Below are 27,964 nucleotides of genomic sequence, written 5' to 3'. Positions count from 1 at the left end.
ATGTTTTCTTTATTTTTTGTGTTGGTTGGTTTTTTATGTATTGTTTGTGTGAAAAGTATTATAAACCTATTACAGTACAGTACTATATAGCCGATTGTGTTAGTTGGGTACCTAGGCTAACTCTGCTGGACTTACGAACAAATTGGACTTATCAACACGCTCTCTGAACGGAACTCATTTGTATGTAGGGGACTTACTGTAATTAGATGACCATTTGGCCAATGTTTGGCCAGAGTTTTAATAATAGTAATAAAAAAGCCAAATTTAGGGATAAATTTGGGGAACAGTGCACGGCTATTTTGTACACAACCGTGTGCCTTGGCCCATGTCCTCGTTCTGGGGTTCGCAGGGCGGCATTCTGGTGATGTGGCTTTAACTTCTCATTAGCAGCCCCTCCAGTGTAGGAGGGAAGCCAAGCCCACCAGGCAGTGAATCCCTGGGGCCTTCTCTCGTCTTGGTTTTGTTGTTCTGACATTTTAGAAGTAGATCGTATTCACTATATGATCTCACACTCCTGTCTTGGCAGCTGTACTCAGGATTTTCTTCCTTATTTAAAAAATATATATTAAATATAATTTATATAAATCCCAGATCATAAGTGTTCAGTTAGCTAAGTTTTAGCAGTTGGATACACCCATGTAGCCAATATCCAAAACAAGATATAGAACATTTTTATCACTCCAGAAAATTCCCTTATCTCTTCCCAGTCAGCCCCTCACTCCACGCCTCCTCCCCAAAACAGGCAACTACGCTTTTTTTTAAAAAAGCTCATATATATATATATATATATATATATATATATATTTATTTATTTATTTATTTATTTTTGGCTGTGTTGGGTCTTCACTGCTGTGCGTGGGCTTTCTCTAGTTGCAGCGAGCAGGGGCTACTCTTCGTTGCAGCACGCGGGCTTCTCATTGTGGTGGCTTCTCTTGTTGCGGAGCACAGGCTCTAAGCGCGTGGGCTTCAGTAGTCGTGGCAAGTGGGCTCTAGAGCACAGGCTCAGTAGCTGAGGCACACAGCTTAGTTGCTCCGCGGCATGTGGGATCTTCCCGGACCAGGGCTCGAACCTGTGTCCCCTGCATTGGCAGGTGGACTCTTAACCACTGCACCACCAGGGAAATCCTGTATTGATTTCTTAATGGTGTCTTTTGATGAGCTGGATTTAAGATTTTAACGGAGAGATTTGGGGTCCAGGGTTGGGTAATGAACTCTCACCCACTCCATATCTGATGCTGCTAAGTTTCAGTTATGAAGATTAGTGGTGGGCTGGTAGGAATAAGGATTATAACCATGTTTTCTTTTTAAGGCATCTGATATTTCATTAAAAAAAATTTTCTAAAGGCAAGTTCAAGACTTCCCCATAGTAACAATTATTGTGTTGCTGGGTGTGAAGATTCCAGATGTATTAAGTCTCTTTGCACAGCAACTGCCAGGGCATAAAAGAAGCCCATGTTAGAAGACCATGTCCCGTCTTTTGCCAATTATGCATTCTCATTTTCCCAAAAGCTTTGGCAGTGCAAGAGGGGGCTCTTGCAAGGGGGCACAGTGCAAGTCAAGTACTACAGACCTGGAAGAATCTAGCCTGGGAAACAGTAACACAGTAGCCGCTTCCAGCTTTTTCCTCAAGATTTGATGAGAGGGCACACAGTCCTTTTACAAATTAACAAAAAAGGAGAGAAGCAGAAGCCAGATTCCTCAGTGAAAAACGAGTCGCCTTGTTCATTGGTCAGGAAAGAGTCTTCAGTCAAGTCCAGCAAGGGTCTGGATTCCTGGAGTCACTCGGTATTTATAATTCATAAGCTCCTCTTGGAGAGGAAGGAAGAATTCCTCTTAAGAAAAGTGGCATCATGTGATACTAAATATTGACTCATAACCTGGGTCTGGGGAGATACTTTCAAGCTTCTTGGAATACCAGCAATAAAGGATGAGCTTTCTGTAGTAGAGTTCACGTGTGAACTCATTTGCCAGCCAGTTCTGACATATCAGCTACCTGAAATGTTGCTTGGTTCTAACACTGATAATCATTAGCTCCAATCTTTTATATTTACATTAAGGTTTGATTTTGACAATAATCAGAGTTCTCAGGTTGAAAAGCCTTTGTAGTCTCTAATTTGCGCTAAGTAAATACTGGCTTCTTGGTTGATTTCTGTCGATTTTTAATCATTTAGGGTAGTATTTGTAATATTTAACTTTGGATACAAGTACATGGAAAATCACTGCACACCTTTTCTTTAGTACCAACACTGTTTGGAACTGAAAAAAGACTCATCTTTATTTTCACACATACTGTGATTTCTGGCTGGTAATGACTCTGAGCTCCTTGATTTTCCTGGGTTCCACTTATATTCTAGAATTCTCCATTTGTCTAGTTACCATGATCCTGTAAAAGTCAGAAAAAAATAACAATGGCTCAAGGAGGAAATAGCCATGGCTTAAGGTAGTGTACAGCTAACAGAACTCCCTCATTTGCAAAGAGCAAGAAAAATAGGGACTGGAAACTGAGAAGACTTGAGGGTCAGGGACATTCCTCAGCACAATTTAAAACATTCTAAAAAATGAAAAAAAAGAAGTTTGTACATTAAAAACATTGTTCTGACTTTTTTTTAATGTTTCCTCTAGGGAAAGAATATGAGTTTTTTTTTACTCAGACAAAACTATCTCTGAATTTAGCTACGGTCTTTTTTCTAACTGCCTCTTTTCTTGCTGTTTCAGGTGAACCTTTTTGTGCTGCTCTCTGTGGTGTGTGTCCTTCTGAATTTAGCCGGATTTATCCTAGGCTGCCAAGGGGCCCAGTTCGTGTCCAGTGTGCCCAGGTGTGATCTGGTAAGCAGTTCTGAATCATCACTGTGCGCCTGGGCCGACCCTGGCCCGCCCGGCTTTCCCGGGTGCCAGTGTGTGGCTGGCAACACCCAGGACCAGGCAGCATCTTAAAATGAAACCTGAAGTTGGTCAAAGGAAGCAGGAAAACAAAACCAAGAGCTTCCTGCTAAGTATTTTACTCAGGTTGTCAATTTTTTTTTCCAAAGCAGGGACCAGCCAGGAGAACCACATGCATCATTAGTTAGTGAATAGATGGATCAGTTGTCCACAGTCAATATCTATCCACTCTCATCTAAAGAGGAAAAATGGATATTATCAGAATTTAGGTCAGCAGTCCTTTATCTGAAACCTGTGGAGGCCAGGTGTGTTCAGCACTCAGAGTTTTTCCAATTTTTAGAAGGTAGATGTGACGCATCTACTGTTTATTCTGTAACATCCCAGTGGAGTCTGGACAACAGAATGTAATGCAGAATTTTTGGTTTCCAGAGCTTCTTGGATTTCAGAATTGTGGATAAGAGGTTATGGACCTGTACTATGTCAATTTCTATTTTCCTGTTTTTTAATTGTTATAGTAAAATGCCCGTAGCAAAAAATTTAGCATCTTAACCATTCAGTAGTGTTAAGTACATTCGCATTGTTATGCAACCGATCTCTAGAACTCTTCCATCCCCTCCTCCCGCTGGCCTCCGGCAACCATTCTTTCTTGTTGTTTTTTTTTTGTTTTTTTTTTTTGCGGTACTCGGGCCTCTCACTGTTGTGGCCTCTCCCGTTGCGGAGGCTCCGGATGCGCAGGCTCAGCGGCCATGGCTCACGGGCCCAGCCGCTCCGCGGCATGTGGGATCTTCCCAGACCGGGTCACGAACCCGTGTCCCCTGCATCGGCAGGCGGACTCTCAACCACTGCACCACCAGGGAAGCCCAACAACCACTCTTTCTGACGCTGTGGATTTGACTGCTTTTGTTACCAGATATAAGTGGAATCATACAGTATTTGTCTTTTAGTAATTGCTTATTTCACTTAGCATAACATGCTCAATATGTATGCATGTTGTAGTAGGTATCAGAATTTCCTTCCTTTTTAAAGCTGGATACTATTCCACTGTATATAGAGGACACATTTTGTTTACCCTTCGTCCATCGGAGGGCACTGGGGTTCTTTCCACCATTTGGCTATTGTGAACAATGCTGCCACGGAAATGGATCAGTTCTCTGGAATATGTACCTGGAAGGTGGAATTGTTGGCCATCTCTGAACTTTTTAAGAGGACTTTTCTGTGACAAATATCTCCCTGTGGCACAAAGCAAAAGAAGTAGACTCTTTACAGGTTGTAGTAAACCTCATCTATTTGGAACTTGGTTCCATGGCAATCTCGCCCTTTCAAAACCAGCAGGATGCAAGTGAAGAAGGCTGCCACATTTCTCAAAACACTGTGACCAGGTCCTTGCAGTGAAACTCATGGCCTTCCCAGATAGGAAGGCTCCTCCTGGACTCACTAAAAACCTATTGCTCTTCCTTAACAACCCTTCACAAATTTGTTTGATTTTTGCCATTCCCTCACTTAATAAGTGTAAGTTTTGGAAGCACAGGCTCACGATGTTTTCTGGTTTTTAAGGCCCTGTATCATTTGCCCTCATCCTGCTCTCCTGCTGCAGCAACTCACACTCCCTGTAATGGAGCCCGAGCCCACCTGTCATTACCCAAGCTCCTGCCCTACTTTCCTGTTTCTGACAATGCTGTCTCTCCCCCGACCATTCCCTGTCCCTTACATCCCTGTTCATCCAAATGGTGTCAGCCTTTTAAAGCCTCATTCAACAATGATCTTCTTAAGGAAATAGTCCCTGATCCCCAGGAAAGGTAATCTTCCAGAATTCCTATCTGTACATCTCTGAAGCATTTCTCTTTCCTTTTTTGGACTCAAGGTATTCATATACCTTTCTTCTCTCTTCTCCTGGTCTGGAATCTTCCTAAGAACAGTGTCTGGCTCTGTATTTTCTTGGGAGTTTTCAACAGCACCTCCCACAGACTGCTTTACATACATAGAGTTCCCAGAAAATAAATTTTAAACAAGGCTTGTTCTTCCTGTTACTAATTACACAGAAAATTGGAAGGGGCAAAGAGAACAGACAGGCTAGAAGTGAAAAGTCATAATATTTTAAAAGACAGTTCGATAAAAGAGTAGCATCTATTATATGCAAGACCCCATGCTAGAAACTGCAGAGAGTAGAAAGAAAAGTCAGACATCGTTTCTGACCTAGACGTTTATCACGTAGCAAGAGGAGTGGGATAACCATGGCAGGTGCTTGATCAGTGTTTGTGGAGGGGATGAATAAATGCCCAACTGCAAAGCAAAGGAGTCTGTGATCAGCCATCAGAGTGAGACACAGTGCTCTGGGGGTGCAAAAGAAGAAGGACTTCTACTCTTGGGAAGATGGGAAAAGGATACCTGGAACGTAGGTATTTGAGATGGGCCTTGAACAATAAATAAATAAAGGGAGTGGGTCGAAGCCAGGAGAGGAGAGGATTCCAAGGGCAGTGGTTAGTTAGTAGTTAGTTAGCCTGAGTGGTTAGATCACTGTTGGCTCTGGAACAAACAGAAGCCAAATTACAAGGCATAAGGGTCTATATGGTTGACTTTTCTGAGAAATTCTGTGCTTCTCTACCCTGACTCCCTGTTAGAATCACCTAGGGGAACTTTTTAAAGAATACCCAGACTTGGGCCCCATACTCAGAGATTCTCAACTGCCCTGGAGTGGGGGTCTTAGCATCAGTATTTTTTTAAGTTTTAAAGTGTATTTTTAATTAAAAAATTTTCCCACCACAAAACCAACTCTGGGATTGTTTCTAATTATATAATTGGACAAGCCATAAAAGTGTAGGATGGAACTTAAAAATCATTTGAAATCTCACTGTTTGGGGACATCATAGTTAACCATTTGACAGGTTTTTTGCACTGTCTTTATGGATAAAAACACACCTAATTTTTCATCAACAGGACCATATTGTAATTGTTTTTCATTAGGGAACGTATTTGGCAAGTGGAGTCTTTCTGAGGAAGGGATTCTCTCCTTCCCTCTTTGCCTCACCATCTACACCAGTCACCCTGAATCCACGGTAACAAGCTGGGGGATTTCCTTTCATGTTTCATGCTCATGTAACCTTATTAGATGTGTATGGGGTGGGGTTGTTCACTACTTATTCTTCAGAAATGGGAGCTTTTGTATCCACTTCCCTGCATATTGCTTTTCTCACTTAAAGATATATTAGGTACAGCTCTAACACCCTTTTTCCCTTTGAACAAGTCAGTTCTCTATTTTCTTGTTGTCCGTTGTGGTTTGGGTTTTGACAGATAGAAGCAGTGCTGCTATGAATACTATTCTGCAGATCTCCATCGGGGCTGTGACCTAAGCGGAGCAGGCTCCCAGGACAAGGATTGTTCTTCTGTTTATCTCATTTTTTTTTTATAGCACGTTCAACCATTTGATGATTCTATCCATTTTTTAAAAAACTGAGATAAAATCTATAGCGAAATGACCAGATCTCAAGTGTGCAGTTCATTAAGTTTTGACCAAAGTATACATTCATCATGACAAATACACTCATGTGTACACCCCAGACAAAATCTAGAGCATTTTTATCACTTTAGAAAGTTATTTGCTGTCTTCTTTCAGGCAGTCTCAACTCTCTCATAGGCAACCACTGTTCCAGTTTCTTTCACCATAGATTAGTTTTGTCTGTTCTTGAACTTCGTGCAGGTGGAGTCATGTACCTTTTTGTGTCTGACTTATTTAGCTCAGCATGATGTTTTTGAGATTCATCCATGTTTTTGGGTCATATCAGTTGTTTGCTCTTCCCTTCTCACTCTCTTTTCTTAATCAGGGCAATATTTCATTGTATAAAAATAGCACAGTTTGTTTTATCAGTTCTCCTGTTGATGGGCATTTGGGTTGTTTCCAGTTTAGGGGTGTTATGAACAAAGCTGTTGTGAACATTTTTGTATAATGTTTTTTTGGGGCCTGTTTGCATTTCTCTTGAGTAAATACATAAGTATGGAATTGCTGGGTCATGTGGTAAACGTATGTCTAACTTTAAAAGAAACTGCTCAACGGTTTTCCGAAGTGGTTGGGAATAAGTATATTTAATTTAAAATGTATGGACAGTTCCTTTATTAAAGAGCTTTAACTTACATTTCTACCAGTAACCCTCTACCTACAACAAGTGTTACCCTCTAATTTTTTGCCAGTCTGATGGGGCTAAGTCAAGATCTCATCATTACTTTAATTTGCAGTTCCCTAGTTGCTAAAGATGGCATCGTCATTTTGGGGAAATCTTCCCAGAAGATTCTAATGTGCAGCTAGGATAGAGAGCCATGATAGTGATTGATGACGGGAGGAAGGAGAGGATCTGACAGCTTCAGGTAATAGTATCAAGTATGAAAGAGGGATGTTTTTCATTTAAGAATGGGGAGATTCGACAGGGTTGTTTGCAGATGGTTAAAGACATTGAAGAGAAGTTAGAATAAGTTTTCAGAAATATTGGGCAGATGGGATTAAGAAGGCAGGTGAAGGGTCAGAAACAGGAAGAATGAGGAACACAAAAGGCACGGTTGCCTAGAATCATTTTGCACGAAGGCTCAGGGCTTTCCTATATCAGCTGGGCACAGTGATAGATATTCATTATTGTTTGCATAGTGATTAACTTCCAGATAAGATCCTTTGTTTAAAGGGATTAATTATCACTTACCTGGAAAATCTTGCCATCCAAAGTTTCCAGAGAGCTGAGGTTTCTGTATGTGCAGCCCACACAGGATTGGTTTCTGTCTTAAAATAATGCCTTGGATTAAGAATGGACTCATGTGGGAAGGGAGTACTTTGTAAGATGACACCTAGTCTTACCTAGGGGAGGTGAAGTCCTCAGGTAAGATCTTGAGGCTTATACAATGTAAGAAATGGAAATTGCACTGTGTCGCGTTGAAAAACGTGAGCTTGGTTCCTGCTTGGTGAGAGAGGGCCTTGTGTACATGAACAGAATGGAGACATGAGAAGAATGAATCATCTCTATTAGGTGCTTCTTTGTTATACTAAATAATGCTGTTAGTATTAAAACAGGAAGTTCTCAGCAGGAGACTTTCAAGGAGGAAGCCCATTGGGAGTAATATTTACCTTATGAATTTAGCCTGGTGTAAGGATATGATTAACTATGGAAGAGCAACGAAGAGAAAGTCAGCGATCCCTGAGGGGAAAGAATAGTTCCCACCTGCCTAGGGAAGTCCTGTCTGAATGTCCACAGAAGTTTTCCTTTAGAAGCCAAGAATCTAGATATTAGCAGCAGGATGTACCTTCAAAAATGTGAGACAATGAAAGAAAAATTCAAACAGAAACAGCCTTGTGCCTTTGTGTGTGGAGTCGTGGATCTAGGTGTGGGGACGTCGCTGAGATAACAATCTCTTGTGGACAAACCAGGAAAAGACAGAAACCAAAGTAGTTGTGAATTGATAGATTATGGAGGCCATCGAGGTAACTCTAGTTGTAATTCTTTTTATCAGAGGCAAAATTTATAAAAAATCTGGGCATCCGTGTTTATTTTAGTAATGCGTCCCTTTCAATATGATTTAAGGACAAGGAATAAAAAATGTTCTAGGATTCGTGGAATTCTGTAAGAGGCAAAACTAATCTATATGGAAAAAATATCCAAACAGTGGTTGTCTCTTTGGAGGGTGTGGGCAGGGGTCCATAGGAAGGGACGTGAAGGAATTCTCTCTGGTGATGGTATGTTCTGTATGTTGTTAAGGGTTTGGGTTACAGAGGGATATGCATGGCTCTAAATTCCTTGAATGGTATGCTTATGATTTGTGTATGTAAATTGCAGTTCAAAAGAAAAAGAAAACCAAACCAAAAATTGTGTAATCCAGTGGTACAAATTTTTCCCTTTGGCTTCCTAGTCAACTTATATTAGAAGGAACTAAGTTTCCTCCTTATATGGAAACTACCATGAAATTTTCCACTATGACTAGAGGATAAGAATCTTAATTCAGTGAGAAAAAAGGCTTTTTTTTTCTGTTAAGCAACAAAAGCATTGTAAATGTTCAGTCATTCTTAAAGATTCCTGAAGAATTTTGCAGCTAGTGAAGTCAAAGCCGCCTATTTAATTGAACAAGTATGAAAGAGGTGTGGCCTTTCTGTTTAGCCAAAATAGAATAGACAACTTTAACAGCTCAAGCTGCAGAGCAAGTAAGAATGAACCTCTGCTCCCAAATTATGGGTCTTATTAGCCCAGATCAGCTAGTTCATATGTTCCCAATCTGACTCAATGGAAACTTGGAAAAGTGACCCAAAGTTTGCAAAGCATCTCACTAAAAATATATGAGATTACTCGTCAGTAATGGTATCACTTCAAATAAAGAAAACTTCTACTAGAATCTATGAACATACTGAAGATGTGAACTAAGAGATCTCTTTAAGCCTACATGGTTTAGGGCTACTGTTCACCAAATAGACCTTGTGCTTCTTCCAGGCACGTGGTAGAGTGAACTTCCTTGCCCTCTTGGATTAAGTGGAGCCATATGATTTACTTTGGAACTGAAACTGGGCTCATGTGAGGAGTGTCATTTCCAAGAGGAAGATTTAAGCTAGGGTGACCAGATTTAGCAAGTGAAAACACAGGACGCCAAATTAAATTTGAATTTCAAATAAAAAGTAATCGTTTTTTACTATAAACATATCTCATGCAATATTTGGGACATACTGACCCTAAGGAATGACCTGTTTATCTGAATTCAAATTTAACTGAGTGTCCTACCTTTTACCTTGTAAACCTGCTTTAAGTGCCGATGTGCAATTCATCATGTGCTCTCCATGTCTCTAGCATAGTGACCCTCAATCCTCAGATAGTAGATGCTCCATCAACTTCGGTCCCTAAGGGAATGTGATGAGCAGAGCCCTCTGCTGACCTGCAGTGGACATGTAGCATAGTCAAGAAATAACCTTGGTTGATTAACCCACTGAAATTTAGGGGCTGGTTGTTACCCAGCATACCCTAGTCTGTCCTGACTGATGTAGACGTTGCCTGACACTGAACCCTGCCATATCTCATTGTGTAGGATTGGTGTTCCATGGTGTGGCCTGTGTATTCTTACTTAATAATTAAATTGTTGTTCTGCCTTTTCCCCTTAAGGTGGACTTAGGTGAAGGCAAGATTTGCTTCTGTTGTGAAGAATTTCAACCAGCCAAATGCACAGACAAAGAAAATGCCTTGAAACTCTTCCCAGTTCAGCCTTGTAGTGCTGTTCACCTTCTACTCAAGGTATCTGGAATAGATTCCATCCCCCACCAGTAACTACACCACAGAGACCCCAAGGAAGGCAAAGCTCCCTGAAATATTCCTCCTTTTTTACCTCCTTCAAATAATCCTATTGAAAGCAGATATGAGAGACTCCTTATCAGTGACCTAGAGACAGAATTGAGAACCCACAGATTATTGTGTTTCTCTTAAGTTATGAATGGATAGCTTCTTTGTGCGCAAGAATTATAAGCTAGTAAAAAATGTAAAGGAGCCTAAATGCATACACATGTATATGTGTACGTATGTGAATTTACATATACATGCACACATATGCACACATACACACCCATGATGTCGCTACACATATAAGATGTAGTTTTAGCAGAACCTCTAAAGTCCATGCCCATTTGTTATTGTTCTAATGCTCCTTTGTTGGCTTAAATGAATCCTGTAGGCTGTTGAGTGCTGCCGTTCTAAAACACATAGACTAAGGAGATGTATTGGCCAGAAAGTACAAGAGAAAGTCAAGACACTACCTCTTGTTTAATAGGCCGCAACTATACTAAGCGAAAGAGATGAAAAGCAAATGATACCAGCTGAAGAGAAATACAAAATTAACCTTTATTAGGGAATTGGATAAAAATCACGTCCTGACTTAAGGTCTGTTAGCCCAGTGAGTGACAAGCTCAGTTGGTGAACCCTGAGATACTAGCTTTTGGATGGTCCGTCACTGATGGCTTTCTTTAGATCTTTGTTTTGGGTTTGTTTTCTTGTGGGGAAGAGGAGTCTCTAAGCAAAGAGAGAGAAGCTGTCAGCTCTCTGAGTTTTGGAGGATGTGAAAATGGCCTTCTTTCTTTGGCTTCTGGATTTTCGGTAGCTGAGTCACTCCCAAGCTTTCTGAGCCAGGACTTTGCTTGGGGAAAGCCCCGCCAAGCAGCCAGGACTGTGGCAACAGAAAGTTTTGGAATTGGCTTTGCTGCTATTTTGAGACATGTGTTTAGAGGAGACAAGCCCTGTTGACACTCGGGCCAGCCTGCCCCCTGTGTTGTCTTCATTGGGTGCCCGGGGCAGCTCTGCCAGTGGCTCCTGAAATAGAATCAGTGGCCACGAATTAAGCAGCGTGCTGTCCTGGTGGGAGTCTGTGGGAGGGGGGAGGTTGGGATTTGCTGTCACTGGGTACACTGACTTCAGAAGAGAAATTCAGTACTTTCCTGGAAGGGATATTTCCAGACAGGATTCTGATGCAAAAAGAAATATGGTAATACCAGGTCTGCCCGGAACAGGAATCTTCTAAGATAAGTTTTTAAAATTAAGAAGTACACACTATTGCATGACAGTGTTAATAATAACCAGTGTGTGTTTGGCACCCAGCATGAGCCAAACACCATCTAAGTCCTTTACATGCATTTTCTCATGGGAATTGTCTTCCTTGGGGCAGTATTATTATTATTTTTTAAAGTTTTTATGTTGCGTTCTGGTCCTCAGTTTTGAGGTACTCAGGTGCGTCCTTGTTTCCTGGTTCCAGAAAGTCCTTTTCGCCCTGTGTGCCTTGAATGCCCTGACCACCACCGTCTGCTTGGTGGCAGCCGCCCTTCGCTACCTTCAGATCTTTGCAGCCAGAAGATCCTGCGTCGTAAGTCCATGCAAGGCGGCAGGGTGTCTGTGACTCCACTGATCCCACCCTCGGACATTGTTGTGTCATCCGTTGCTTTTCTCCCCGAGCTGTTGACTAACCGAGGTGCTGTTTAATTAGGATGAATCACAGATTTCTGCGGAAGAAGTGGAGGAACACAGACGCATCCCAGACCCTGACGACTTTGTGCCGCCAGTGCCTCCCCCTTCCTATTTCGCCACGTTTTACTCGTGCACACCCCGGACGAACCGCAGGTATCCTCCCTACATACCCCCGCCCAGGTCTCTGGGCTGCTCTCAGTTTTGAGGCCGAAGGGTCTCCAGAACTCACAGCATGGGCTCTGACTTCTCTCCAAAATCTAGACATTGTATTATTTTCCAGGATCGTCCGGGTTTTCTCTCTCTTTTTTGGTCTGACCAATTGCATGAAACCAAAGGAAAGTCAAACCTTGACCTAAGGATATAGTTTTTCAATTTCAATTAGCTTCTTAGGAAAACTGACACCCAGTGAGATAACTGCTGTAATTTGACATGATTGAAAACTGCTGTTGCCCTGGAAACGCTCTCAGTCGGGCCAAATCGATATTCATTGTAAACCATCAGCAGGTCCTCAAATCATGAACTTCTTCCCAGCCATTAAAAAAAGGTTAATTATTAATTACATCTCCTTGGTCTAGAAAAAAAATAGATACCGTGTTTTTTCTCCTTTTCAAATTCTAGCTCGAAATTTGATCGTCTGTTTCTTAAATCTCAGAAATCATTATTTGTAGAATGAAGTGCTGCATGCATTCATTTGGTTGTTAGCCACTTCTAGAATTGTACCATTCTAAAGAATGACTTCATTTATTCATTCAACAAACATTTACTCCATCCTCTGCTGCTTACTAGTTACTGTGCTGGGTTATTGGAATTCAAAATGAGTTATACCAACTTCCTCCCCCTATCAAGGAGCTCACAGTCTAGGTCATTAAAAATGAGTGTTGAAAGGATCACAGTAGTACTCAAAAGGGAGATTTTGAGTGCAAGAGGAGGACTTCCTAACCTAGACTGGTGAGTGGGCTGCAGACAGCTTGAAGGAAGAGTCAGCTGGTCAGGGTTGGCTTCCAGGATGAAGTGATGATCTTACTCCGAATTTAAAGGCTAAAGCAACCCTACATATAAACTTAAACCCTACATTTAAACTTCTAAGCAACAAATCTCTGAATTCTACAAGAAAGACTAGTGTCTTTCCCTTGCTGTTGAGAGGGCTTGGAATTTCTACTTTTTAACCCTGAGGTACACGTGGAGAGTTGTCAGACAAATTTGATGTCAGGCTTGGGGTTTTTGGAAATCCATTTTCTAGTGCTCAGGGCAGCCACATGTCATTTTGAAAGAGCTCACCAGTCACCACCCAGACACTGTTAATGTTCTTTTCAATGGGTTATCTTCCTGACTTGTCCCTCAGACTCGTATCTAAACCCCACTCTAGCCCCTCCCCTGCCCACCCACCTCAGCGGAAATAAGAGATGACCGCAAAGCTGGAAAGGACATCAGCTGGCTGGACAGATGGCCTGGGGGACAGCTCAGCCTCCCTCTTGTACAGGGACTGGTGGGCTGGAATTTCGAAGCTTCAGGGGCCAGGATGGCTTCGCTGGTTGTTTAGGAAATGAGCCAAGAATTACAGAGGCCAGAGGGACATAGCAACAAAACACATATTCTTTGTGTACCATAGGACACGTTTGCTAAAAACGTAGCCCAATCTCAGGCTGTCTGCAGAGTGCACATTGAAGGACAGTAAAAGTGCCTGTTACTTCATGGTTGGGGAGAGAAATGCCCTCTTCAAGAAGAGTTCCTTGGCTCTCTGAGGTTGCGGGTGAGCACTTGGTTGACCTAAGAGGAGGCAGCAGACATTTAATTTCATGCTGTGGCAGAAAGGGAAAGTAAGTCATGTGGGTTTAGAAGTAGTGCTGACCTGTGGGATCCCCCGGCCTTCTTCTCTCTTTCCTTTCTCTTCTCTGCACCTCCATAGTCATGCTTATCACTGTGGATCTTTGAGGATCTGGGTGCATCCCTGGATTTGCCCCTCTGAGCTCTGAGCCAGCCCCTGGCCAAGTCTGAGCTGGAAGAAGACAGACGAGCTTGTCATCAAGGGCTCTACCAACCAGAACTTCCCAGAGGAACGTCGGGGAGGGGGTTATGCAGAGCACCCTTGAGAGAACAAGAATGCTTGGCCTAAAGTATATATCTGGAGCACTAGCTCATATCTCCAATGGGCAAATAGCCTCATTTTCTAAAATTCTACAATATCTGAATGCAGCCACTTTTTTTTTTAACATTTTATGTATATTTTAAAAATTGTAGTTGATTTACAATATTGTATTAGTTTCAGGTGTACAACATAGTGATTCAATATTTTTATAGTCATATTCCATTTAAAGTTATTACAAAACAATGGCTGTATTTCCCTGTGCTGTACAATATTTTGTGTTGCTTATCTATTTTATACATAGTGGTTTGTGTCTCTTAATCCCATGCCCCTGTCTCCCCCACTGCCCCTTGCCCACTTCTCCTTTTTTAAATGGCTAAATTTATTCACCTTTAGATACATATTCTATCAGAGATATTTTTAAATTTGACTGACTTTGCTAGATTCTCAGTATAAATCAACATCATAGACACTAGCTGTTTAACCCCAATTGGTAATTTTCTTTCTTATAAGCAGGCAGGCAAGAATATTAACAGATGTTTATCATTAATATTTCCACAATCAGTTACGTTAAGAGTTTTCACGTAATATAGGCTCCCGTTTTCCTGTAAGGTATTAGGACCTCTCAGAAGAGCTTTATTTATTTAACTTCTATAAATACAACCATTTCATGCATTGGTATCTCCTTGAAAAAGGGCTTCTCAAGTTACTCTCATAAGTAGAAGCCTGATTGCAGTCAAGGCTTCTATCCAAAGATGGTTATCTACTTTGTGAATCAATTTGTAAGTACTGGAGGGGGCTGTGTACCCCATCTCCTCTACTCCAGGGAGTCCCCCCAGTCTCAGAAATTGGCTTGAGCCAGGAGTCAAAAAGGAAAGTCTCCAACCTAATTCGTGAATGTGGACCTGGTTATACTGTGGGGATGTTACCTGCTAGAGAAAACTGAAGATGAGCGCATGGGAGCCAGGTTGACCCGGGCGTTTCTTAAAGGTGAAAGCAACAAGGCCCACCCATTTCCTTTCCAAATGAACTTCAAAACCCAAACTCAAGTGGAGCTGGGCTATGCCTAGGCTTGACTCTGTGCTCAGCTTTGGGCTGGGCGACCCTGCCTCACTCCCCACTCCCACACCCCTACCAACATGTGCCCCGTGGAAGGGCCAAGCTCTCTCAGCACACAGAGGAGGATCATTCTTTGGTCAAGGTCATATTAGTTGCTCCATCAGCCTCAGATAAGTTCTCAGGGCCTATTTGTAGCATCAAAGCAGAACGTATTTTGCATGATCTGTTTGGGTTTCCTGTTCATCTTGAGGTCTCATGAGCATGAACCAGCGAAGGTTTCCTGGAGACTTTGGGATGAATTTGAATAAGCCCAGGCTCTGGAGTCTCTTAAAAGAGTCACCTTGGGTGGATCTCTTACCATTTCTGAGCCTCAGTTTCCTCACTCACCTGCCTTGTCATGTGACTCCTGAGAGGATTGTTATGAGATAATGGGCTAAAAAAATCTTTCTACAGGCAAAAGCTTTACACCGTGCTCTACCATTGTTAGTTGCATGGTTTCAGATGTTCTTGGCATGTTTCTTACTCTTAAGAAACATTTAGCCCTTAATCTTACCCCTACCTTATCAGGCAACAGTTTTCTAAAGACACTCATTTTCAGTAAAAGTTTGATCACCTTTCCCAGCTATAACAGGGTTTTGATTTCAACCACCATAATCCATTTTGCTTAGCAGTGGTCTCAGTCCTGGCTGTGCCTTGGAACCACCTGGGAGCACTGACAGCATACAGATACCTGGGCCCCACCACAGGCAACTAGGGCAGAGTTTCTAGAGGTAAGGCCTGGGCCATGCCCAGTTTAGGAACCCTCCTGGGTGATTCTGCTCTATAGCTGGGTTGAGTACCATAAGGGATCACGAACAAAACCTGTAGCAAACAGACCTGTTTCCCTCCATGGATCCTTATTTACCCAAAAGTGGTACAAATAAGGAAAAGTTGCTTAGTAGGAAAGGAACTTTCCTGCTGCATCAACTCTAGCAGCATCTTCCATCTAAATGAGGCTTTGCTGGTCATTGTAATAACCACCATAGAAGCCATTCATTTTTCAGCCAATTTAGATAAAGTGTACCCCCTTTCTCCCCCCAGTTTTCCTTCTTGAAGAGATTCTGTAGTAGTTTAGGATCTAAAGTGAAGCCCGTTCCTCCCACTTCTTGGTCCTAAGCAAGCCCTCTCTCTTCTATAGGAACATATAGGTAGCCACTGGGTTGGGAATATGAAATATACAGCACCAGAGCTAACAAGCAAAGCTGGGGGATGAACTTTCCAGTCAAGGACACCACAGTGAAGAAACACGTGGGGAGTTGGCTGAGGGGGGATTGTAAATGCCGGAAAGATGCTCACAGGATTATGCTAATTAAGGATTAAAGATTGGCCCTCTGGAGCCGAAGGAAGGAGTGCATAGGTCTCAGTGAGTAAAACAAGTTGCCTTGTTCATTGGTCAGGGAAGTCTTCAAAGTCAGGTCCACGAAGGGTCTGTATTCCTGGAGTCACTTGGTGTTTATAGTTCTTCAACAGCTTCAGCTGGAATGGAGAGTTGGCGTGAAACCCGTGGGCAAGTCCTCCTCTAAGGGAGAAGAATATCCCTTTCTTGATGACTTTACCAGGACCCCTCCCAGCCAGGCTAGGGAGGGACCGTTCCTGCAGGTGCCTCTCCTCAGATGTGCTGAGCCTGCACACATCCCTGCCTGGGGTGTCAGCACGTGACCTTCTCCCTTCCTCTCAGGTCAAGCACGAGCTGAGAGTCTTGTTTTTGAATAAAGATGCAGGAAAAAAGGGGAGCACTTTCTCACTTTTTCATTCAGGCTGTAGGAGTCTCATCCTTCTAAATCCCAGAACTCCAGAAGTTTTATTGTTAGGAAGACAGAATATCACATCTTTTTCAATTTTTTTTTCCACCAATTGCATTTTTGTAAATGGGCACAAATGAAACAACCGTAAATGCAGTTGAAAACAAAACAAAACAAAACAAAAGCAGTCCCTTGTAGGCAACTGGTCCCAGAATTTGTCTTTTCATCAGTCTCCTTTAGTTTATGTCCATTTTTGCATTTCAAGAACCAATGTTAAACTTTTGCTATTATCTTTTTTTCATTCCCCAACACTTCATGGCCTGAGTACAGTTTTTTTTGTCTTCTGTGTATTTTTAAAGTTGTGATATAATTGACATATAACATTGTATTAGTTACAGGTAAACAAGTAATGATTTAACACTTGTATATATTGTCAAATGATCACCACAATAAATCTAGTTAACCCATCACTACATATAGTTACAAGTTTTTTTTTTTCTTGTGATGAGAACTTTTACGACCTACTCTCTTAACAACTTTCAAATACACCATGCAGTATTATTAACCATAGTCACCATGCCGTGTATTACATCCCCAGGATTTATCTGCGTGTATTTTATAACTGGAAGTTTTGTCCTAAGGTACAAACTTTCATGTATTTTTAACTGTCGTTTTCAAATTTAGGTTCTTTGTTATCTAGATAATTTGTGTGTGTGTGTAACCTTCTGTGAATGCTGGCGGAAAATCTTGTGGGTTTTCTGTTTTTATTTTTTGCTATCAAAGGTCTCTCACCCACAGGCCAACAGCCACAGCTACAGCAAGCGCTCCATCAGTGTTTGTTGAATGACCACCTTTAGGAAGAGGCACTGTGTGATTCCTCCTGCAGCATTGCTGCTTTGTCTCTGAGCTGTGATGTTGTTCACTTTTTTTTTGAAAAATGTATTCATTATTTCAAACATTTATTTAACAAATAGTGAGTTTCTACCATGAATCAGACGTGAGGGAAACCCGGGCAAGAAACTTTTGTCATGTACTAATGTAACAAATAATTGAGTTTCCCTGAATCCTTTGTTTGTTTGTTTGTTTTTTATTGAGGTAAAATTCACATAACATGAAATTAATCTTTTGAAAGTGTATAATTCAGTGGCATTTAGTACATTCACAATATGGTGCAACCATCACTTCCGTCTAGTTCTAAAGCATTTTCCTCACCTCCAAGGAGACCCCCTACCCATTAAGCAGTCACTCCCCGTCCCCCCCTTTCCCCAAGCCCCTGTGCAACCACTAATTCGCTTTCTGTCTCTTTTGGATTGTTGTTTGCTCTTTGACTAGTAAATTTAAAAGGAATGATGGTATTGCATTTTCTATGTTGTCACTTGCCTAAGAATTCTGGGCACTCCATCCGAGAGCAGCTTAGGTTATTCCCCTGCTCCTGGACCAGGAGGTTGTAGCGTGGAGCGGCGAGTGATTTTCCCCATTGTCAGTGGATAACCCTCTAGAGGTGAAGGCCAGTATGCTGGAGACGCTACCGTCAGATGGCCAGAACATGCTTCCTGATGCCAGGATGCTCTTCCTAGGATGGTTGGTCCTGATGTTATACCACTGCCACATATCTACGGAGCGCGAATCAAAGGCGTGGAAGTGTTCTGTCCTCTGGACCCCCCGCCTCCCTATGAAGCTGTGGTGAGCCAGACGGACCAGCAGCAGGTACTGTCCATAGAGTTTCTCTTTGGTACATTGACGGCAAGTAGGAAAAGCAGCCACACAGAGAGCGGGGTGGGGAAGGGACCATGCCCTGTAGATCTTTTCAAGTTCACTCCAGTCCAGATGATGGCTGAGCTGAATATCAGCAGACAACGCTCTGTTTTCCTGTGTTGCAGGGATCTTCATTCCAAATGCCAGAAGGATCAGGAGCTGCCACCAGCCCTTTGGAACCGATCTGCATGCCAGTGATTCAAGGTAATAAATACATTATTGCTGCCCAAACTCATGATTCAGTAGACTAAAAATGGTAAAATAATCATCTGTACGATATTTTGTTGGAGGTCAAATATTCTTGGAGCAAATGGTTCAAGCTATATCCTTTTTTCTGGGTATAAAAATATTATCAACTCTTAGGGCTTACAAGTAGGAAATAATATGTGAACAGAAATAAAGATCTCTTTAGAATCTTTTATGAATAACCAGACTTTTCAGAAATGGATTACAGAGTTTAATTTGGTTTTCCTGTGTTTTCTGATCTAAGATTTTTTTTCTCCTGTTAAAATAAGATAAGCTCTTGTAAAGAGACAAAAAGAGTTTTACCTATTGCAGAGTGATTTGCTGATTTATAACTAAGGACCCAGGTCGTACTACCTTCACATGTACTGAATGCTGATTTGCAATCCTGCATTAAATACTAGAGTCCATTTACAGTTATCCTTGTAACCTAAGGGAACATTGTTACTGCTTTCTCTCTTTGGAGAGGTTTTAAATGGCCCAGAGAACTGTCCACAGGACAAAATTGCAAATGGTGATAAATAATGGATCAACTTTCAGCTATTTTAGGTGGAGGTAATTTTTCAGCAGCGCCATTTAGAATGGATTTCTGCTCTGTTCACCTTCCGTCTTAAGTAGAATTATGCAGCAGGGTTCTGTTTCCTAAGTATGTTTTTAATTCTTACATTTCTTAAAAAAGTTTCCCAAACCACGAGTCAGGCTCACAAGTGATGGGACTTTATTTTCCTCAACAGCAGTCATCCAGTTCCAGAGTGCTTTGATTCATTTAGTGGCCACTGGCTCTTTAACTTGGCTTTCCGGGAGTTTCCCAACCTAGCCCGTAGACACGCCCTCTGCTTGCATTTGGCCTGCAGCCCCAGGGCAGCCACCCCGCCTGTACCCCCATCACCTTCCACCTAATCAAGGTCAGCCTGAGTTGTCAGAAAGGGTAAAACGGCTAGGACCTTTCCGATGCTGCACGAGGCTGCTCCACTGGAGAAGACGCCAAGCACCTTTAGGCATTTTAGCATGGCTTCTTTTTCTGCTCCTGGATTTAGAGCTTTTTGTTCGTTTGTTTTAGGTGTGGAGGGGTAGTTTGAGGAGGCAGCATTTCTCACGGTGCTGCAAGATAAAAACTTACTGGGCCCGCAGCCTAAGCAAATATTATGAACTGTATTACCCTTGTCCCAGAAAGTTTGGGCTCACAGGTGTTTCCTGCCCAGCATGTTGAAGGTGCCAGCTGAACAGAAGTGATTTGTTTCTCCTCTTTAAAAAAAACCAGGTGGGGACAGTCCTAACACACCTAGAGAAGAAGGCGCAGCCATTTCAACTCCCAGCTCCAGCCAGCTGTGTCCGGCGAGGAGCCGGAGAGCTCTCCAGCCCCCGAGGACGAGATCCAAGAGTGACCCTGTGCTTCATCATTCTGCAGAGAGAGGTGATGTCATTTCCCAAGTTCTTCGCAGGGCACTGTGCTTGTTCGCCTATAGGTGCCGAGTGGCTCTGGCCACCCAAGGCCCTGGGGTTCAAGAGAGAGCTTGGAGGGGGGCTGACAGGTCTTGGGAAAATCAGGTATTCTGCATGCACGTTAAGGGTAGACATCTACCATGTCTTTTAAGGCTGCTAAGAATTTTTCTTGTCAAGTCACTGTCATCAGAAGCGTTTGGTTGCACGTGATACTGTGCTGGGTACCACACGAAGAAGACAGTGCAAACCTAGTTCTGATTCCTAGATGCTCCCAGTCCTGTGGGAAAGAACATTCTCTCTCCAGGAAAAAGTCAAAGGGGTGTATTTTTTACCGCCCTCTTCTGAAATTCAACACTAGTTATCTTTTTACTGTGTATGAGTAGATTGAATTATTTAAATCTGACCTTGCTTTAAGAACTTTGGATAGAGCAAAGCTCTCACACTCCATCTTTCTCCCTTTCTGTTTTGAGTTTGTTTGTGTATAGATGTTATTTGAATAATTTTAAATTTTTTTAATTAAAAAAAATTTTTAACTGAAAATAACATTGCATCTTCTTTTCTGAATATATGACTGCCTGAACATCTTCAAATACCTCTTCCTTGTAGAGAATTGTAAAAAAATAGAGGAAATAAAGGAAGAAAATGAAAGTCTGTAATCCCGCCAGCACAGGCTTCTTTCGGTGACTTGTCCTAACAAGTTGCCTATGCTGTTTTCAAGCTCTGTGCAAATACAGCTTTGCAGACCCTCTGGTCCTGCTCTGTCCCGGGCCCCACGTCACCTCCTAGTTGTATTCTGTCCCCCTGACAGCCTGTGTTGTTTGCTACAGCTCTGGACTGACCGTGTGGGAGCCAGAGGGAACACTCCTCTTGTCTCTCCAGCGGCTTCTGAGTGGGGAGGAGTCCTGCCCGGGACTGAGCGCCCTCTGGCCCCTCAGCTCCCCGAACCTGTCTTCACCGTGGGGTTCTCTGCCCCACCTGGCAAGCTGAGGACTCAGGATGGCCACCTGCAGCTTCCACAGGAACTTGGCTGTCTACACAGCTTAACGAGATCTTTCCAGAACCCGCTCCCCTTCTGCAGCGCTGCAGGGGCAAGGATGACACGTGTTTACCTGTTGGAGTCCTCTGCTGTGGAAGGGACCAGGTCGCCTTCAAGCGACAGTGGAGTCCCTGACTCTGTCCTCACACATGAGTGTCTGTAGTGAGTGTTCCGCGAAGAGTCAGGTTCTCTGTGATGTGCACGTGGCAGCCGAGGAAGACGGCTGCCAACCCCTGTTTAGAACTCCTCATGCCTGCCTTTCTCCAGAGGAAAAGGAATGCTCCCCTTCCTCCACCTGTTTTCCCACCCCCTGCCTCCCTTCTTCCTTGAATATCTAAATTCCTGCTTGTCAGACCTTCACAGACTGAAATCTCCAGTGTCGTGTACCCTGAAGGCTGCTGGCTGGCTTATGAACATGTGGAGACCAGGCCTGATTTCACTTTACCCATCTGCCAGTGCAGTAATGTTCTGCCAGTCCTTATACCCTTGCTGAAGTAGTAGTTGTGGAAATTAGCCTGTGGTGGATTTCCCAGGCCCTCTGTTGACTTCCAGAATGACGTGTACTTTTTCTGCACTAGATTTCTCTTTCTGTAATAGTCAGCCCTAGCGCCGCCTCCCAGCCATGGTGTGACGTCGATACTATAAGTCAGTACAGTGCCCCTGAGGATGTTTAGGACAAAGGTACAGTCAGTGTGAGCAGAGCATTCCATTCATGCCACAAGTCTCATCTCTCCTCAGTTCCTCTCTTCCTGTGGCTTCTTCATCCTCTCCCCAGAACATTCTTCCATCAGTCAACTGTGTTTTTTCTGCCTGCCCAAACCATCCCTATGTATTGGTGATCACCCCCATGAAACCATTGCTCCATCATGATTTGCATTCTGGATGCTCTTCTCTGTCATCTCTCTTTACCTTGATGGTTGCGTTTTATGTGGCACAATAAAATATTTGGGGGACGTGTCCTATTGAAATTACACTTCAAGGAGTAAGCTCGTGTCGTAGGTGTTAGGGGTTTTTTTTCTTTTTTTTCCTCCTGCAAGAGGAAAAGCAAGATGTGCATGGCCGTCAGCATTTGTCACATGTTTTCCACATGGAATTTCGTGGTTTGTGCTGTTTCAAGTACAGATGTGTGTTCACGGGGCTTGGCCAAAAGGTGCGTGTTGTTTGTCTCTGCCCACAGCTGTCCCCGTGCTCAGCTGTGAAGCCGCGACTCAGACTGAGGGAAGACCAGACCTGGCTTCAGTGACCTTGAGAAGAGGGTTGAGATCCCGGGCTTCGAGATGCAGACCAAGGTCTTTAATAGATTACAAATCTTACATGGACACCAAGTTGCTGGTGGCGAGGTTCCTGGAGCAGTCCTCCTGCAGCATGACCCCGGACATCCATGAACTTGTAGAAAACATTAAATCTGTTTTGAAATCCGATGAGGAGTACATGGAGGAAGCCATCACAAGTGCCAGTTTTCTAGAACAGGTAGTTTTATTATTAATATCAGGCATGAATCCGATGACTTGTTTCCATAGCAGCTGAAGCGGCTTCTCTGGTTTCCTGTCGAAGGCACAGAAGGTCCATGGTCACTGTATCAAGGGGAATGGGGTTAGGAGGTGTGGGGAAGGAGAGGAGGAAGTTGCGTGCTTTCTTTTCACATGTGACTTTGCCACAGCCTTCTTGGCCCAAGAGAAGAGAAACCGATTTTTCCGAGATATGGAAGCATGCTTGGAAAAAGAAAAGGGAGCAGCTCAGGGATGAAAGCAAGGGCTATGGGCAGTGTGGAGTACATTTAACATTCCATTTCCTAAGTTGAACGTTTCCCTTGATCTGGCATGTTTTTTCAGCCCTTCAACCATGATGGACATATGTGAATTTTAATACTGGCAAGATTCTGGGAGCCATTTACGTTCCCATGAAATGTTTGGCAAGATTACCTAAGCTGAGAGACTTAAAGGAACGAACACCTTTTCCCTTCCATTTATTAAAAAACACACGGCAATCCCCAAACAAGTAGCCTGTGAAAAGATAAAACCGGGCACGTAAATATTCCACTTGCGTGTCATGTTTCTCGTCTTTAAAGTGAAGTGTTGGACTAGGTGGTCTCTACACCCGTATCTCTGAGTGAATGGAATTTCCCTCTGACGAGAAGTGGGAATGGGTCGCAGCTTTCCTCGCCCACCTCTTTCAAAAGCAGCGTTTACCTTTTGGGTGTTTGCTCTGTAGCTCCATGTCTGTGGGGTGGCCGTTGGAGACCTCAGTGCGCAGTGGCTCACGGGGGTTACTCGGCTGTGCCTGTGGGTATTACGTGCCCATCAAATACTTCTTGAGTGGAGTTGGCCTGATTCTCAGGGTCATTGCCAGATACTGGATCCTAGGTACGTTTTTCAGGCAGATTGAACAAATCCCCACCTCACTTTCCTTTCTGTTCCCCTTCCCACCTGCTGGCCTCTTCCTACGGAAGCCAGAAGCCAGATTCTGTCCCATCCCTCAGGGGACCGTGGGGAGCAGAACAGTCTGATTACTCGTGTGAAGAGGTACATGAACCATGGGCCCTTTTGTTGTTTGCTTTCTAAAAAAGTGGTCAACCAGTAGTCCTAGGTCAGGCTCCAGTTGGTAGCCTGTGTAGGAGAGAGATTTACACGCACATGTCCCTGGTCTCCTCCAGATGTCATTCCCTGCCTCCTTCCCTCTGTTCACCCCAATTGCCTGAAAAACAGAAGCAAGTATTTGGAGCTGCCAAGTTCTGGTGAGGTAAGAGCTGGAGCATCTGCAGAGCTGTGGGTCTGGACCTTCTGCAAAGTCTTGCTTGATGGAAAGTAGCTTTGGGGAAAGAGAACAAGCACTTATGGTTCAACAGATGCTATCGCTATAAATGTTTGCGAGGTCTTTGTGCACAGACTGGATCAAAATTCAGGTACAGGGATTGTTGCAGTAGACTCTGGGCCATCTGCCGGGGCTTCCAGAACTGGGTCCCAGTGGTGAGGTATCATAATGCCACACCATCCCCCAGACAGAAGGAGGCAGGGACAAGGGCAAGGGAGCTTTTATTTCTGACTCTACCCAGCTTTGCACATTTTCACCTTCTCTAGTATTATTGGGATGTGTTTTTATATCCATTTTAATTTTTTACCAATATCCAACCACTTGTCCTAACTTACCATGTAATAACAGTAGACATCTATGAATGTTGGAATTTGCTTCTTACTCAGGAAACAAAAACAGCCTTAAAGACAAATATAATAACAGAGTGTTAGAAAAATTTGATGTCCCATCTTTTGGGGGGATTAACCTTTTAATGACCTTAAAATCTCAGAATGGTGGAAACTAAACAAAAAGACATCCCAATGATCGTTCTGTGCTGTTAGATGGTAGTAAATCACTTGAATTTTTCCCAACATGCTAACAGCAATATAGGTCATACAGACATGACTGTGTAATTTTAAAAACTGTATGTACACAGCAGTTCTCCTCTTATCAATCTCAGTTGGATCGGGGATTGCCCATTTTTGCTGTTATATGATATATTTAAAGTTTTAAAATGTTTTACAATTTTAATATTTAAAATGTGCTGCATTGCAAAATAGATCTAGCAGTAGAAACATTCTTAACAGCTTTTACAAATAAATTGGCCTAGTTTTTATGTTGTTTATCATGTTTTTTCTTAATTGAAGAGTTATCAGATCAATTAGAAGCATCATTAGTTTTCGCTGACATTTTAGAAACTTAAGCAGACCGGTGGTTTTACAATTTTCAAGTATATCAGGATCACCTGAGTTCTTGTTAAAACTACAGATGCCCAAGCCCCGTTCCAGATTCCCATGTCAGAATTGCTAGGGGGGAGCAGGGAATCTACTTTTCTGACAGGCTCCCCTCCCCTCTCATGATGTGCAGACCCAGTGAGAATCAGTGGCTTAGACCACGGGGAAGTTGGGGAAAAAGTGATGAGAAGAACGTTAAATATAAAGCAGGAGATTGCAACAGACAAAGAGTTAAGCATGGTAGGTCTACAGCTGAAACAATAGAAAATTTGGGGTATTTCTTAGGAACTTCAGGAAAGAGGCAACATGTTAAGAGACTGGAATTCCAAGTGGGTTCCACCTTGGGAAAACACCCTTTTTTCTCTCCCAAGGCGACTAAACTAAATATTACATGGATTAATGTAGGAGGCAGGTCTGAGGACCACATCTGGTGAAGCTTAATCTCTTTGTCACCCTGTTTATTCTCCCAAAGATCATGGGCCCGATGCAGCCCAGCACTTCCAGGGCCCTCGTGCTGCCCTCGAGGAGACAGCCTGGCCTGCTGCACCTGCGGAGCTGCGGAGACCTGAGCACCTTTGTCCCCGCGGGGAGGCCGAGAGCCGAGAGGAGGCCCCGGCGAGCGGAGGCTGAGAGGCCACACAGCCTCATTGGCGTCATCCGAGAGACTGTCCTGTGAAGCTGCGGGGCCCGGGCTTCTGAGGAGCAGGAAGAAAGATGGGCCCTGGAAGGCACCCAGGGCCTCTGAGGGGATGGATCCCCTTCCTAACCCTGTAGTTTCTTGGCTGGGAGTAGGGGTCCCCCTCTGGGTACTCCTCAGAAAGGGGGGCACTCTGGAGAACATTTATTCCCGTTCTTTGGCTCCCCTTTATGCCGGCCAAGGGCACTCGAGGGGGAATGACAAGTTATCCCGGACCCATTTGGCTTTTGGACGCGCCGAGTTGGAGGCCGTGAATGAAGTCGCATCTCCTTCTCTGCCCGGGTCTGCCCTGCTGTGGGCGGAAACGGCTCAGGATTCTGTGCCCGCCGCGCCCCTCGCGGTTCCTTCCTCACTGAGTTCTTTACCTGGCTGGAAGGGCAGATCTGCGGGGCGGCTCTTTATTTGCTGCCAAGTGAGAGTGGAACGGGCACGGAAGCAGGATGATTAACCCTGATGTACTGCGATGATCAAGCCTCGTGTGAGGTCACTTTCAAATCACACTCTCTTTAGGAAAGACAGGAAACTTGTCTGGTGACAAATTTTATTGAAAGACATTTAGGGAGAGGATTCTTGTTGATTCCATTTATTCATGCTTGCAAAACTAGAGACAGCTAAGGCAGAACTGAGAATAAAAGTGTTTACCTTGGACTTCCGGGCTCACTGTGCAACATTTGTTTATGCTTAGGTGGCCAGGCCTTACCTTACAATGGGTTTGGAACTTGCAACAGTGGTGGCCAGGGGGTCAGGTCCAGGCAGGCCACCAAAGCAGCTTAATCTCAAAAGCACCCAAGCCCCACGGATAACAATGCATCCTTCATCCATTCAGTCAGTGCTTGGCTTCCCTGAGCTGCCTTCTCGTGGGCTCGTGAGCAATAAATCAGTAAAGTGATTACAGATTGAGGATTAGTGCTAAGGAGGATGGGGCCATTAGAGAGGGCTTCTTTGAGGAAATGACATTTGAACTGGACTTGACTTTGAGGGTCAGGGAAGACTGTTCCAGGCAGAGAGAATGGCCAGTGCAAGGACCACGGTAACTGCAGCCCCGAGCGAGGGGAGAGGTGAGAGGAGCCTCAGGCTGGATTTTTCTAACAGTGAGATATGATGGAAGAGTTTACAACAGAAGAGTGCAGATTTAATTATATTTCAGATGATCACCATGCCACGTGGGGACTAGTTTAGGTCAGGATATGGGATAAAGTGGCAGTGAGGAGCTAAACAAAGAGGCTGTACACTGTGAAGCTGGCTGTCCTTGTCGGGTACCACCTGGGCTCCGGGTACTGTGCTGGGGGCTTGACAGTCTCATGTCACCCTCGCAACAGCCTAAGAGGTGGAAGCTGTGATTGTCCCCATTTTAAAGATGAGGAAAATGAGGTTCAGTACCTTGCCCAAGATCACTCACAAGTTAAGCGCTAGAGACACCATTCTCACCCAAGCCGCCCGTCTCCAGAAAGCACTCCATTCCTTGACCTCCCAAATAGTAGCAGTTTGCCATTTCATGTTTCTGTGAGAAAGTGGTTGCTCAGACTTCTGGCTTGGTCTGTGGAAGCACAGACTTCCCCAGCTCCAAGACAACAAACAAGGCCAGAGTGGGAATTGGGGTGAGGTCAGGGCACTGAGTAAAGAAGAGGGGAAAGACCGGAGGCACAGAGCTGGGGTGCCTCTGTGTTCTGGGGGAACACAGAAACTGAGGGCATCACCTGATGCCCATCAGCAGGAAGTGAAGACCTATCTCAGCTTTGAAGAATTGTCCCTCAGCCTGGGGATAGTCCCATGTATTTCCATGGTCTGAAGGTATTGGTGAACTCAGAAAACTGACTTTTGTCTTCAAGGAATATTAAAGTAAAAAATATATATTATAAATTACAATATATATTTGCCCTGGGAGGGAACTTAGAGGCCATGCAATTCATCTCTCTATTTGCTGGGTGTAATATACTTTAAAAAATTATTTATTTTATTTTTATTCTTATTTTTAATTTTTAAAAAAATTTTAATTTTACTTTTTTATTGAAGTATAGTTGATTTACAATGTGTTAATTTCAAGTGTATAGAAAAACGATTGTTATAGATTTTTTTTAAAGATTTTTTTCTGTTGTGGACCATTTTTAAAGTCTTTGTTGAATCTGTTACAATATTGCTTCTATTTTATGTTTTGGTTTTTTGGCCGTGAGGCATGTGGGATCTTAGCTCCCCGACCAGGAATTGAACCCACACCTCCTGCATTGGAAGGTGAAGTCTTAACCACTGGACCGCCAGGGAAGTCCCCTTTATTTATTTATTTATTCTT

The 27,964-nt window shown here is 43.4% G+C and overlaps 1 protein-coding gene across 3 annotated transcripts in view; it reads left to right on the top strand.

The window, feature by feature from the left end:
- ENTREP1 (endosomal transmembrane epsin interactor 1) overlaps nt 1–26,325 on the top strand; it is a 60,533-nt gene extending 34,208 nt beyond the window's left edge. For all 3 annotated transcript variants that reach the window (XM_060154997.1, XM_060154999.1, XM_060155000.1), the window contains 9 exons: nt 2,716–2,826; nt 9,993–10,121; nt 11,626–11,733; nt 11,854–11,987; nt 18,335–18,464; nt 18,638–18,716; nt 20,017–20,169; nt 22,412–22,704; nt 25,453–26,325. In XM_060154997.1, the coding sequence (XP_060010980.1) occupies nt 2,716–2,826; nt 9,993–10,121; nt 11,626–11,733; nt 11,854–11,987; nt 18,335–18,464; nt 18,638–18,716; nt 20,017–20,169; nt 22,412–22,704; nt 25,453–25,656 (1,341 nt within the window). In that variant the 3' untranslated portion in view covers nt 25,657–26,325. The remainder of the gene's footprint in view (nt 1–2,715; nt 2,827–9,992; nt 10,122–11,625; nt 11,734–11,853; nt 11,988–18,334; nt 18,465–18,637; nt 18,717–20,016; nt 20,170–22,411; nt 22,705–25,452) is intronic.
- The last annotated feature ends 1,639 nt before the right edge of the window (nt 26,326–27,964 follow it).

The sequence above is a fragment of the Lagenorhynchus albirostris genome, chromosome 7 (assembly GCF_949774975.1).
Source record: "Lagenorhynchus albirostris chromosome 7, mLagAlb1.1, whole genome shotgun sequence".
In the NCBI taxonomy this organism is placed as follows: Eukaryota; Metazoa; Chordata; class Mammalia; order Artiodactyla; family Delphinidae; genus Lagenorhynchus; species Lagenorhynchus albirostris.
The sequence above is the reverse complement of the archived record's forward strand: the minus strand, read 5'-3'. Positions and strand labels throughout refer to the sequence as shown.